General features: G+C 44.2%; 2 protein-coding genes across 2 annotated transcripts; one reads left to right on the top strand and one right to left on the bottom strand.

Annotated features, from left to right (window-relative positions):
- Positions 1–7: 7 nt before the first annotated feature.
- LOC136439030 (alpha-2,8-sialyltransferase 8F-like) lies at positions 8–5,945 on the top strand. Its single transcript, XM_066434153.1, has 9 exons — positions 8–186; positions 959–1,049; positions 1,552–1,671; positions 2,061–2,199; positions 2,672–2,784; positions 3,220–3,312; positions 3,589–3,700; positions 4,202–4,352; positions 4,900–5,945. The coding sequence occupies exons 1-9, from the start codon at positions 171–173 to the stop codon at positions 5,127–5,129; spliced, it is 1,065 nt and encodes a 354-aa protein (XP_066290250.1). The 5' UTR covers positions 8–170; the 3' UTR covers positions 5,130–5,945.
- Positions 4,421–12,651, bottom strand: LOC136439029 (malignant fibrous histiocytoma-amplified sequence 1 homolog). The gene is made up of 4 exons (XM_066434152.1): positions 12,440–12,651; positions 6,462–10,900; positions 6,058–6,167; positions 4,421–5,752 (listed from the first exon to the last, which is right to left on the bottom strand). Exons 2-4 carry the CDS (start codon positions 10,684–10,686, stop codon positions 5,597–5,599), a joined length of 4,491 nt encoding a protein of 1,496 aa, XP_066290249.1. The 5' UTR covers positions 10,687–10,900; positions 12,440–12,651; the 3' UTR covers positions 4,421–5,596.
- Positions 12,652–13,182: the final 531 nt, after the last annotated feature.

Here is a 13,182-nt window from a genome sequence, read left to right as displayed (position 1 = left end):
TGTCTTCAGTGGACTGGAAAATCAACCAGATTTGCCCACCCAAGGACAAAATTTTGTCGAACCGGTCGGTCTATGGGCTGCGTTAGCACAACCTGGGTCTTCGTAACTGTTGCTGTCACACGCTTAGTACGGAACGCTAAGCAGTACCTGCAATCCCGACAACTTTGAGGATGGGCGCACCCAGCCGTACGTATGATAAATTCTGCGACTGTAATCTGCAAATATGACAGTTTGTGATCTGACGTCCAGTTTTCGTCACGGTATCCGAAAAATCACCTGTGTGCGAACGACACGACTGAATCGGGCCTCTTATGCATGAAAATACATATAGTTGCAAAAAAGTCGATTTGGAAATAGATCATCGTGACAAAACACTGATCGGAATGCATATTTGCTATGAAAAGTTCTTAAAACATCGGCATAACTAGTACTCGAAAAATCATGCATCTGTACCAAGATGTAGGTCATATCCTGACATGGTCTGTGCTGCTGCACTGTTGACGATACAAAATGTATGTTTCACAGACTTAAGTAGACATTTAGCAAGGCTAGTGTAGAGTGTACAATTCTATGTCTCTGATAACTTTTTTCTACTTCATATAAAATAGGCATTCTCAAACTTCTCCGTGCTAATGTAGCCTTCGGGTACCATTTCGTGCTGGTTTCAGGGTTAGACAGGAGGGACAAGGTTATCACACGGTGTAGGACCATAGTAGTCCCACTGCGGACCTTTCGGACCGGTCCTTCGATCGCTTTCGGCACAATTCTTTTTGGGGCACGTAGAGACATGGCATATGCTGTTCCGAGGCACCAAACTACAAGATTCAGAAACTCGAGAAATCCTTCCAAATCCTCTGTAGAACCTCTTCGTAGTCTCCATATATGATATTCACAGGGCACAAAACGTATATAGATATTACAATATCTATTACATGAATTCTGCATTTCCTGTACCTAGATCCAATGCTGAAGCCTTTTGTGGTAACTTTGGGGCTTTGTGTCCTGGGGATGTGTTTGATCCTGGACCTCTACGGTGCAGACGTTAAGATGTAAGTACATGATTTGTATTTCATCTTAAGTTTGCTATGTGTTTGATAGTTGCATTGTCTTGAAAAATATTTTATCACCCATAGGCCAGCCAAGTGTTTCTTATTCAACTAAGAAAAGCTATCAAGCAAACCATCTCTCACCCCCATCTGAGTCATTCCTATCCAAGCAAAGCCGTATTAGGATATTACAAAGACATCTCCCTGCGCTTTGTTTTCCGCCAGAGGGGCGCAAATATGGAGGATAGCAACCGTTGCTAATGTCGGGTAACGTGACCGAAGGCGTGATTGACTATTAATCTCTCTCCCATGGGAAACAGTTTCTGGGTCATCCCATTATCTTTATTACAGATGTGACGTGACACACATCTTGCGTATCGGCAATTATTCAAATGTGCAAAGGGAGAAGCTCTAAAGCTCTAAGCACTTGCAGAGTCACACCTAAATTCCATACCTACTTCACAATGAGCCTCGTTGTTGTTTTTTGTTGTGTTTTTTCCCTCAGTACATTAGCGCCATCTTTAAGAGCAGTAGATGCCACAGGCCAAGAATTACAGAGGCCGAATTTCATCCACCCGGTGGAGGGGGAATGGGAGTTAAACAGAACAGCTCTGTCAGAACTCAGGTGAGAAAAGAGAGTAAACCTGCCAATGTGTCATCAATTTGTTACCGCACCAACCCATTCAAAGTAGTCTGAATAACAAAATAAAATGAAAATATAGACTTCGCAAAGTTCTGTGGAAAGTGTGCAGTATGTTACTAATGAAGTGAAGACTTATTCGTTCTGTTCGTAGTATATACCCAGAATGACTTACAACTTAACTGAGTACATTTCTTGAGATCTGGTATATGTTCTCTACCTCATTGCACACTGAATATTTTGATAATAGCACATTTCTAACTTGTTATTTTCTTTATCACTGAAATACCATACTTTCCACTCTCATGTCGTAAGTTCGGTATTCAAACAGTTCGCCTCTTGATGTCGATATATATTTCGCTCTGTGGTCACAGAAGCCGTCTGAAGCCTTTAGAGACAGCACAGAACTTTGTACTGAGCCAAGACAGTCTAGCTAAGAAAAGAAGACTTCCACTCATGTTTGGGAAAAAAGCGTACTACGTGAAAGACAAGGACAAGGACAGTACGCCGGAGGTAAGCACAAATTACACCTTACGCGGCCGCATAGTTGGGAGGTATAACTAGTCTGTTGATATCATTCAGTTATTAAGTCGTACTTTTAGTACCTACCTTTCTCTTCCAATGGACCAAACCCGATGGTGTTGTAATTTTAGACACAGTTTACTGACGCATGTATGTTTTTTCCTATGTTTTTTATCATGTATTTGCAATTAGCCCACGGGCATGAACTTGCAATAAACTTCTCAGTATCCGAGAAGGCGGGTGAAATGTAGTCCCGACGCTCGTGGTGACAATACATTCCATATGCGTGGGAAAAGTGACAGATGTGTACGTGCCTATCATCAACTAACCTTGGCCTCATTATCACCTGCATATCAATATACATTGCTTTAATATGCTGTATGTGTGTGTGTGTGTGGGGGGGGGGGGTATATGTCTAAGGTAATTGTGTATATACTGTCCCATCCTCTGTCCTCAATCGCAGATCAGCCCTTTCATCAACCGGACGTTGGGTGTGTGTAGTCTGGTTGGCAACAGCGGTATTTTGACCGGAAGCAAATGCGGCCAGAAAATAGATTCCGGAGATTTTGTAATCAGGTAAGGTCTTATCCGGAATTAAACAATTTCAATCCATTCAGTCGCATCAAAAAACACAACAGAAAACGTTTATGTCTTTAAAATCAAAACATCACAACAGATCTATAGACTTACAAGAGGGTACACTTCGTTTCGTATAACCGGTAAACCACCTTTAGACGTAACGCACCAGTTTTGTACAATAAGCACAAGCTGTGTTAGACCAGACTGATGGACTTAGATCTACTCAATGCACCGGGGTGGACCCCTAGTCTTCTCAATAAGTGTTTGGTTCTTTAACGTTATTCAGGTGTAGCTCTCCCCTCAAACACGGGACCTATATGGAGCGTTACGTCCCATGCTAGAGGACGTCCCTAACCGAAGCTAGGTACTCATTACCGCCTGAGTCGAGTGAGATCTATGAGCGCTATACGGTCTTCTGTTTGTTTACTACAGGTTCAACATGCCCCCCGTGTGTTCCCCGTACTTGGACGACATCGGCAGACGTACGGACTTGGTCACAACGAGTCGCGGTAGGATGAACTCCAAGTAAGAGGATATTTTTGATTGTAAAGTTTGATGAAAAAAGAACGAAACGAGCTTGAATCTAAAATAAGCGTGATTCTTTTCGAATTGATGTGTAGTATGAACAAATGCATGTTCTCCATATGTTTCCTTAGAGCCGCTGTGGTGTAGAATAGGATAGTCCAGCTGTCTTGTTACGTTAAAGCCTGTCTTAGATCCCGCGACATCAAAATCGTACGACAGCCTACTCCGAATGTGACCGCGTCGGTACTGATATGTATATTGTGCGCTCCTGTACAGATGGGGACTGCTGAAGTCCCGTACCGGACGGGAGAAGTTCCGGCACCATCTGCACGATCAGTACGGTGAGGATACCTTCATCGTGTCGGCGCCATTCACCATCCACAGAGACGTAAGGAACGGGTACGGGAGGGTTTTAGGAGGGTGCTAAAAATCAGTTGCATAGTATCATATAACGGTGATCTGTATATCTTTAACATTGTTGTGCAAGTTTTTATTGACTCCGTTTACATGATATACGGAGCCTTTGTTTCGGTGGTGACGTTGTTCCAGTTGGTGTTTGTCCGCGGTTATTTGAGTGACAGCTAGTAAGTGAAAAGGTCAGACTTCAGGTCGGAGTGACAGGAAGTACAGGTCAGAGGTGGTAGAAAGTGTCATTGATCATATCAGAAAGGACAGTCCATTTCTTGGAAGAAGCTTCTAATTTCAGGGAGGCATTGTTTTTGGTCTGACTTTGTGTTTTTCTCAGTTATATGTTTTCCATGCTAGTTCCATCGTAAAACAAATGATGTAGAATATATGTTAGTTTCAGATCAAACAATAACGGTGCAACATGTAGCGCTGATAGCTGACAAATTTTATAAACTTTTCCCTGCCACCCCCACCCCTACAGATCGAGGTGTTGCTTAGCATCTCAGAATTACTGCAGTCCAGCAATTCCTCTGTGGTTCCACTGTACATCAGCCCCATCCATGTCAGACAGACCCTACAGGCTTGGAGAGACCTCGGGCTTAATCTAAAGGGAAGGATCAACTTTTCTTCAGGTAAGAAAATCTGATAAAACAATCACCATCACTACAACTGAACCTACTAGGGGAATAATACAAAGACATCGAATCATGAGGGAAGTGGCTCTCCCTTTTATTCTATCTAGCAAACATACAGTCGTTTTATATGACACGGATACAATGATAGAACCAAGAATAGACACTTTTATCTGTTTGCTATTATACATCGACGTTTTGTTGTGGAGCATTATGTTCGAGAGGGTCTCAGCTGAGGGTCGCGTACGTATGATGGTGTACACGAATGTCCAAGCAGGATTTGTTAAAACATGGACGTGCATGCTAGAGACAAGAACAATTTACAAGTCAGGGGCCTTTACCTCTGACATAATACCCACAATGTATATCACTGCGCATGCGCAGAATGAGCCGTGAACCGGCATATTGCAATGATATCAAGTTGCTTTACCCATATCGGGTGACAAAGAGAAAATGGTGATGTAAATATATGGACTCATTTTGAACTTGTCGAAAAACAAGATGTGATGACGAAGTATGAGGCATACGTACTCCCTTTGTTCACTAGGTTTCTACTACACCTCCGTGGCACTAGAGCTGTGTGATCAGGTCAACATCTACGGGTTCTGGCCGTTCCGTACGGACAGGGAGGGCCGGCCGGTCCGCTACCACTACTACAAGTCCGTGGACAATGGAGGGTTAAGCAACAGCTGGCACGCCATGGACAAGGAGTTTGAAAAACTCTTACAGCTGCACAATCTTGGCGTTTTGCAATTGATAAACGGAAATTGTAGATAGTAGGCTGGCTCGTCTTTGCCAAACCATTCTTCTGCGCAGAGCCTCGCCCGCTCCCTATACAATATACCTTGGGGAGGCTCTGCCAATCAGGAAATGGCCTGAATGTTTTCTTGAGGAAGAGCCGATTATCTGATTGGCCGACAGCTGGTCAGAGGCCGCACTCACGAAAAGCCCAGTTTAGCAGAGCCTCCCCAAGGTATATTGTATAGGCCGCGGGTGAGGCTCTTCGATGGAAAATTATGTAAATATTTGCAACATTTTTGATATCTTAGAGATGGAAGAAGTAACTCTAAGTTATATATAGTCTAGGGCTACTCCGTTTGGGGAATATGAATGAGACTTTATGAACTTATTTTCCACGAATTCAATTACTTTTTATGTGAACCCACCATATCCAAACACGTGAGTTTAATTGTAATTGTACATATGGCTCGAGTAAGATTTGGCATTGTTTCGCAACTATAATATCACTGGTCCCCCAAAATGCTATCAGCCAGGTCCTTCCTACCAGCGTCGGTCAGGGCTTCTGCCAAGGCGCTGATGTGCACGGACGCCCCCTGGCGACGTCTCCACTGCACCAACATCGAGAAGATGCTGTCCTCGGTGCTGAACGGGTTATCACTCTGTTAAAAAAGTGAATATCAAAATCACACTCTGGTATAGACGTTTTTGTGGGGTTGCATTTGATGCGATTTGATCCATGCTTAAAGGTGTTTCAATAACATCATATGTCTATTCTTTTTTCACTCAATGTCATTCGTGAAATGATCATACCCTTTGCCAGTTGCAATTAAATAAATTTTCTTTAAAACCCTTTCTGTGTAAAAATCTATGTACCAGGTTGGGTATATTTGCACTCTACAAGACACCACGCTATGTGTATTGTAGTCCGTCTGAACAAACACTTAAATTGACGTTACTTTCTTACTTGTAAACGCTGGATTTCTGCCAAGGTAAATCCCAGCTGAATGGCGAGACTTTTCCATTCATTCCCGGTCTGCTTTGCCAGACGCAACAGTCTTACGTCACTGAGAAGGTCTGTAGAAAAGAGAACAAACGTGACTATGCGTATCCTAACTAACATGCAATAGGGAAAACGTCTCATTGGGTGACATAAAAAGTTCACGTTTACTTCAAACGTTAGATTCAGGTTGAACATAATAAAGTAACAATATGGAAGGTGTTAAGACAGTCGGCTAAATGATTTGTTCAGCAGTAAGACAGTAGATAAAAAAACAACTTTTGCAGTATCTTCAGACTGAGGGATCGTCCCAACTGGATACAAAATATAAAAACACTGTAAATTTTGTAGCTTCTTTTAAAATAGCTAACCTGGGTTGGCAGTCGACTTCCGGGGTGGTAAGGGGTACACCAAAGCTGGGTTGATATCGTCTCCGGTACGAGGGCAGGTCACGTGGTCTGGACGGTCTGCATACATCACTTCTCCCGGGAAGTGGCCGATTTTCCTCGAGGACAAATCTGACCATTCCCGACTGTCCAGGATCCCGAAACAATGTCCACAGTCCACGAACATGTACGACAACACACCCGGCCACTCCTTCAGTAGTCCAGCCGCTTTCTTCACGATAGGCATGAGGTCTGCCCATCCTTGGTCCAGCTCTCGCTCCGGTACGCGCGTGGCCAGAAGGAGATACGTCACGTGATGTTCCTTCGTGCGCTGCAGGAGCAGTAGCCTATCGTTTACCGTTCTCACGAGAGTTCCGTCCTTCCATTCGGTAACCCTTGTCACGAGGTCATTGATCTGTACAGACAAGCGTTCAAACAAACCTACAGGGCAATAGCTGATGATTTCAAACCGAACTCTAACTTCTACCTGTCTGTCTTTGACGGCTGAGTTGACCCACAGCCTTCTGTACATTTGGGTGGGGCTGTTCTCTAGGAACCATGGGAAACGGAAGCAGTGCGTGGCACCACGGGAACCAGGTGACGTCATCGAAAACCGATAGCACAGGTCGAACATTTCGAGCAGGTTGACTAACATCTGAAAAACGTCGTCCGACATGTTGAGTTCGTGCCAGAAACACCTCAAGAGGCAATCCCACATTGAGCCTCGCTCGAACAAGTCGTCAACTGCGTTTCTGAACAAAGTCGGTGACATTGTGTGGAACCGTTCGTCCTCTACAGGCGACATTGACATAAGCTTCTGTTTCTGGTCTTGGTCTTTGTTCTTAGCGACCATCGCGAAGACGCGAATCAGCCAGTTTGGGTCATGGAATACGAACTTGGCCAGGCCTGGTTTGTCCCTAAAATGTAGAACAACACCGATACTGTGTAGATGCGACAATGCCAACACTGTACTGTCCTCGGAAAGACCTGTTTTTCCTTCGCTCTCGGACACAATGTCCGACCATGTCAAGTACCCATGCGTTGATGCCTTCCCCGAAGCAGCGATCATGTTGAATAAGGCAGTCCATGATCGTGGAACCTTTGGTCTAAGAAACAGCTCTTCGTTCAGTATCATGCTCTCAACATTCTTCTTGAGCTGACCAATGCCACGCAAGTCCTCACTGGAACTGACAATGTCTACAGCCGTCGGAAGTATTGGTGCATTTTCTAACGTCCTCTCTAGCGCCCTTTTCCGTCGCTGCAGAGATTCCATGTCCATTCCATAGCAAAGATGAGTCGGAAGAAGGCTCCCGAAATGTTCCATTGCTTCACGTGTGATCCCAATTTGCTCCTTTATACACCTAGAGTAGGACGCTTCAAAAGTCTTCAATCTTCTTAAGATAGAGTCACTCTTTACAGGAAGGTCTGCCTCAGTGCAGATGTCGGCCTTGGTGCCTACTATGTGCACTACAGCCCTGTTCACTCTTGCGCGAACAAAGTCTACCCAGCACCCGACGGCCTGTTCGAAAGAGTTTGCAGTGTCTGCATAAGTACTCATGTCCACAACGACAATGAACAGCGCGTACATTGTAAGGAAAAATTGGTGGGTCAGCCGGTATGACTCATGACCTCCAAAGTCGTACACGGTTACCAACAGCTGACCACCCATTCTCGTGCTGTTGACATTGATACCTTCCGTCCTGTCCTCTACTTTCGTTAACTTAGAATGCCCCAACTGTAGTGCATTTGCCAGACTAGTCTTTCCCGCAAACACCTCTCCTAGCAGCACAACTTTCCCTGTCGGGAGCTCGCTTGCTGACGACACATGTATGTCTTCAAAATACTGGGAAAGTCCACTCAGTCCATGTTCAAACATGTCTACTGGAGGGCTGGTTAAAGGATTGTTGTCAACGTGTTCTTTTCCAAAGTTCTCGAGACCCGTAAGATCACAGATCTCAGCCGGGATTGTCTGGATCAAATTGTCGTCCACTTTCAACTCCTCGAGGGTCGCCATCTTAAACAGGCCGCTAGGCAGTACTGTAAGTTTGTTTGACGATGTCTTCAGGGTTTTCAGGCTTTCGAGTCTGTCCATTCTTTGCGGTAATGATCGTAACATGTTACCGGAAACATCGAGGTATTCCAGTCGCTTCAAGTTTTCGACGTTAGGAGGGAAGATCTCAAAACTGTTATGGGATAGTCGCAATCGCTTCAGGCGTCGTAGGGATTCAAATCCAGGAGGCAAGCGTGTGAGGTTATTTCCTACTGCGCTGAATTCTTCCAACTTATACAAACAACAGACATTATCTGCAAGAAGTTGAAGCTTGTTGTAGTCGACTCTCAACACTTGCAAACGTTTCAAACGAGAGATAGCTGCCGGCAAGGACTTAATCTGATTACCTGTTAGATCAAGCACTTCGATTTCTCCAATGTCAAAGACTGCAGTAGGGAACTTCGCAATGCCTCGTTGGGAGAGGTTTAGAGCCTCTCTACCATCGTGGCCTTTCTTCACTCTTCGCTGATATCTTTCTAGATCGTTCTTGGGAGTCCATAACGACTTGACTGTTTTGACTTCCAAAACAGTATCTTCTACGTTGTTGATGAAACCCAGTACGTTGGTACCACTGCGCTGGTGTAGCAACCCGCCTAGCTTCTCGCAAGTTATATGCAACGTTCGCAGATTGCGAAGTCTCTGCAGTTGTGAAGGAAATACATCGAATTCAGCTCCTAGGAGGTTCAAAGCTCTCAACGTTTGACAGTTTCCAAAATCTTTGGGTAATGACTTCATGCCATTGCCGCTGAGAGAAAGCACTTCGAGTTGGAGTTTTTCCATTTGTTTCGGTATCGTACGGATCTTGTTGCCATTTAGTTTGAGTATGCTCAAACGATCTGAGGAGAATATGCTCTCTGGTATTGTATATATCATATTGCCTGACATTTCTAATTGTCGCAAGGAAGGCAGGAGGGCTATATGCGAGGGTATTTCCTCAAATGTACAGTTGTTCATATGTAAAGCTGTTAGCTTTGCCAGATTCTGAACACTATTAGGCATCGTTGAAACACTATTCCCATCTAGGGTCAAAGATTGCAAAGTTGGTAGTCCACACAGCACCTTGGGAAACTCTTGTAGTAGGTTACTTGAAACATCAATTTCTCTGATATTTCGTAGTAGTCCGACTTGCCTCGACAGTTGACTTAACCTATTGCCAGATAAACGGAGGTGTCGAAGGCTATCCAGATGCTGAATCGATACGGGGAATTCCACGAGCTGGTTCTTGTCCAGGTCTAGTATCTTTAAGGCCGACATGTTGCCAATACTTTCGGGTAGCATCTTCAGCTTGTTGTTGGAGAGGTTTAGATGACGTAGATTCTTCAGTTCGCAGATGCTGTCTGGGAGGTGTTGGATATCATTGTTCATCAGATACACCACCTTTAACGAGGCCAAGTCGCCGAATGTACTCGGTAGCTCCTTTAGTCCATTCCCAGACAATGTGAGTGATTCTAACAAGTCTAGCTTGCCGAAAGACAGCGGAAGTTGTGTCAGCTTGTTTCCGCGAAGATAAAGATTCATAATGTTTGCGAGATTTCCGATCCTATCGGGAAGTTTTTCTATCGCGTTGTCGGACAAGTTTATTTTCACCAGGTTTTCCATATCGCAGAAGGAGTCAGGAAGAAACCGTAATCTATTCGAACTTATGTAGCAATCTTTGAGATTTTTCAGTCTTCCAAAGTCCTCAGGTAAACATTCGATCGTGTTGTTGGTGATGTATAGACGCTCTAGTTCTTCTATGTCACAAATGGAATGTGGCAAATCTCTAAGAGCGTTGTCCTTGAGATACAAAACTTGCAAAGATCTGAGGCGACCGAATTTACTTGGTAACGTAGTCAGTTGGTTGTCATTCAAGTTCAACTCCTCTAGCTCGATCATATTGCATAGTTGTGGAGGTAAGGAGGTTAGGTTGTTGGAGCCCAAATCCAACTTTTTAAGCTTTAGCAACTCTCCAATTTCGCCAGAAATGTGCGCGATGTGGTTTCCAAAGAGGTTCAAAACTTGTAAGTCGGTGAGGTGAAAGATCTCAGGAGGTATCTCTGTAAGGTCGCGACAAGACAAGTCTATCTCCCAGTGGTCATCACAGTTTCTGCGGGGCACTAGGTTCAATGCCATTGCGTCTTCTTGGAGGGGCACACGAGTTCGTACTTCCTCCATCATCATACGCACGGCTCCCAAGATGGACCAGAGTCGGTTTACATTCGATAGGAGTAAATCGTTTTTCGCCGAGTCATCTTGCGGTTTGGCAACCACAGTGTCCCTTCAACCCCCGCTCCCGCTCTTCTACCGGGTCTCTTTGAAAACATCTGCAAAGCGCCCTGTATCCACTTTGTAGGGAAACCATCTCGCTCATTCCATACTCTTAGAATGCTCGTCTCTGAAACAACAACAACAAAGATAAAATTCAAATCACTGATGTAAAAAATGCACGGGTGATATCATATGACCTATTGCACTTGGATGTGAAGCGTCATTTCCATGTTTTGATAATTCAAAACCAATGCAGAATTCGCAATACTCATAAAAGAACTGTTGTACGTATTCTATTGACATCTCAACAATTATCTACTATCAAACCATTGCTTGTATATGAACCAGTACCATAACCTCCAACACCCTATGTACCGTATAAGTACAAACGACCGTTGATATTATATTCTCGCACTCATGATGACACTAACTCATGATAGCACACACATGTCCGGTCCCGGATCTTCACAGCCCCAAAGAAGCTCAAAGTGGGTACCCCTAACTACCTACCATGAGTCATCCTGGCTCTCAACTATATACTACAACACCATTGGACCCAAGCCAAACCGAACTTCCAATTTTCCAAGCATCCCATTACATCACGTGCACTTCAGCTTTACATGCTGCCACTCTGCAATATGCACTAACCTGTGGACGCACCCCAAGGCAAACAAACACGCCAACTGTTTACCAATACCTCCGTTTTCTCGGAGGTAAATACACACGGCACCGCTACTGATAACAGCTATTACAGCGATAACCTAATACGTTCAATGCATCAAAACATGTATGGAGGAAGAAAAAAACGTTTAGTTATAAACGTGGTTTTAAGAATCGCTTCGTGCTATTTCCCTTGCATGTATCATGACTTAGGATCAGCTACAAACTGAGATGCAAACTAATCATAATGGTATCTAGTGTGACTCAGTCCTTTGTTGTATAGTAAACCTAATCAAATATACCGGTCTTGAGGGCACATTAGTACACGTTTGAATGGAAATACCGGGTTAATCAAACATGAAACGGGGCCCAAGCTACACAACTAAAAGGTCAGTATGTCTTTTCTGGCATGGCTTCACTCCATGTAGCGGCATACTCGCTTACTTGAAATATTACGTACATATATTTACCTAACGGTCATCTGTCGATAGAGACTTCCGTATGTAGGGCATCGCACTGAGCCTCATACTATTTACGTTTACACAACCGAGTTTCATCTTGAAGACGTAAGTTAAATGTTTGGCATATCATGTTGGTTATCATTCAACAATTAAACACGCATACTTTGCCTTATGTTAAACGAAATACGACACATAACGTTGCCTATTACCGATCGGTCAGGTGGCCATTCTAGGTCTGAAAGCAGTAGGTTCACCGGGCCGATTGTACCGGCCTCAGAATCTGACAAACACGACGACTTACTCTGCACTGGTGGTCAGCCGTTTTGACTGGCAGGGCTTCTCATCATGGCTATACTTGTGGTACGAGTACGACTTGTTCAGTCTAGGGCGGGACTTAGTGAAAGATTGGGGAGGGGGGTACGACAAAAGTACAGTAGCTGTAGTACACGGTTGGACCCCTTTGGGACTCCTATGTTAAACACGTACACGTCTTGCAAATGTTAAACCACTGTAAGCACTTTTGTACTGGATTCACGTTCACGTACCTTTGCAACGTCCCAGAGCACGCTACCTTCCCACATTTGACATGTCCGAGTGTCTCAGTCAGGGTAAGAATCGGCCTATACAACGTCGTCAACATTTGTCGAAGCAGGCAGGTGGGCGTCCCGTGCTTTGTTGAAGTGCCCTTTATTAGGCGTAACTGAGACGTGACCTAAGAATCTAATCTTACAACCGACGCGATTTTCCAAATAAGGACAGAGGCTGGGCGTCTTCGTGGCACTTCCTTGTAATGGGGACAAATCATTGATATCACCTTTGTTGAGCTTAGACATACATGGTGAGGTCATACATTAATCTCCAAGCAGATCTAAACGGGCGAATTCTTAACGTTTCACAAGCTACGGGAGTAAGTGTTCCGTTGAGAAACGTTGCGAATTTACCTTTATACACTTTATATCTGCTTGAGATTAGACATACATGACTTTAAAATCAAGTCCTTGCAGCGCCCCTACAAATGTATTTCCAGGCCTTTCCCTCACTTCTCAGATTCGTGATAAGAGATTAATTGAGCCTTTATCAACAGTTAGTCTCTTGCATGTCTGCACCCGTTTTCCAATTAAAGTATAGAAAGTGAAACTTCCAAACGATGAGGGTTCTTAGAAACACAGCACACATGAACTTGACAAAATGATCATGTGTGTGTATGTATGTGTGTGCGTGCGTGCGTGTGCGTATGTCAGGCCAGGTTAGAGATTACAATCTGGCAGAATCTGATTCTCAGTTGACA

The sequence above is a fragment of the Branchiostoma lanceolatum genome, chromosome 7, assembly GCF_035083965.1.
Source record: "Branchiostoma lanceolatum isolate klBraLanc5 chromosome 7, klBraLanc5.hap2, whole genome shotgun sequence".
NCBI classification, from domain to species: Eukaryota; Metazoa; Chordata; class Leptocardii; order Amphioxiformes; family Branchiostomatidae; genus Branchiostoma; species Branchiostoma lanceolatum.
The sequence above is the reverse complement of the archived record's forward strand: the minus strand, read 5'-3'. Positions and strand labels throughout refer to the sequence as shown.

Coding starts and splice junctions, on each gene's coding strand:
- LOC136439030 (XM_066434153.1), top strand. Junction 1,050..1,551: donor TACGGTGCAGACGTTAAGAT/GTAAGTACATGA, acceptor TTTTTCCCTCAG/TACATTAGCGCCATCTTTAA. Junction 3,701..4,201: donor CATTCACCATCCACAGAGAC/GTAAGGAACGGG, acceptor CCACCCCTACAG/ATCGAGGTGTTGCTTAGCAT.
- LOC136439029 (XM_066434152.1), bottom strand. CDS start 10,686: ATGATGATGGAGGAAGTACGAACTCGTGTGCCCCTCCAAGAAGACGCA. Junction 6,168..6,461: donor GAAGTCGACTGCCAACCCAG/GTTAGCTATTTT, acceptor TCTTTTCTACAG/ACCTTCTCAGTGACGTAAGA. Junction 5,753..6,057: donor CAGAAATCCAGCGTTTACAA/GTAAGAAAGTAA, acceptor CTTTTTTAACAG/AGTGATAACCCGTTCAGCAC.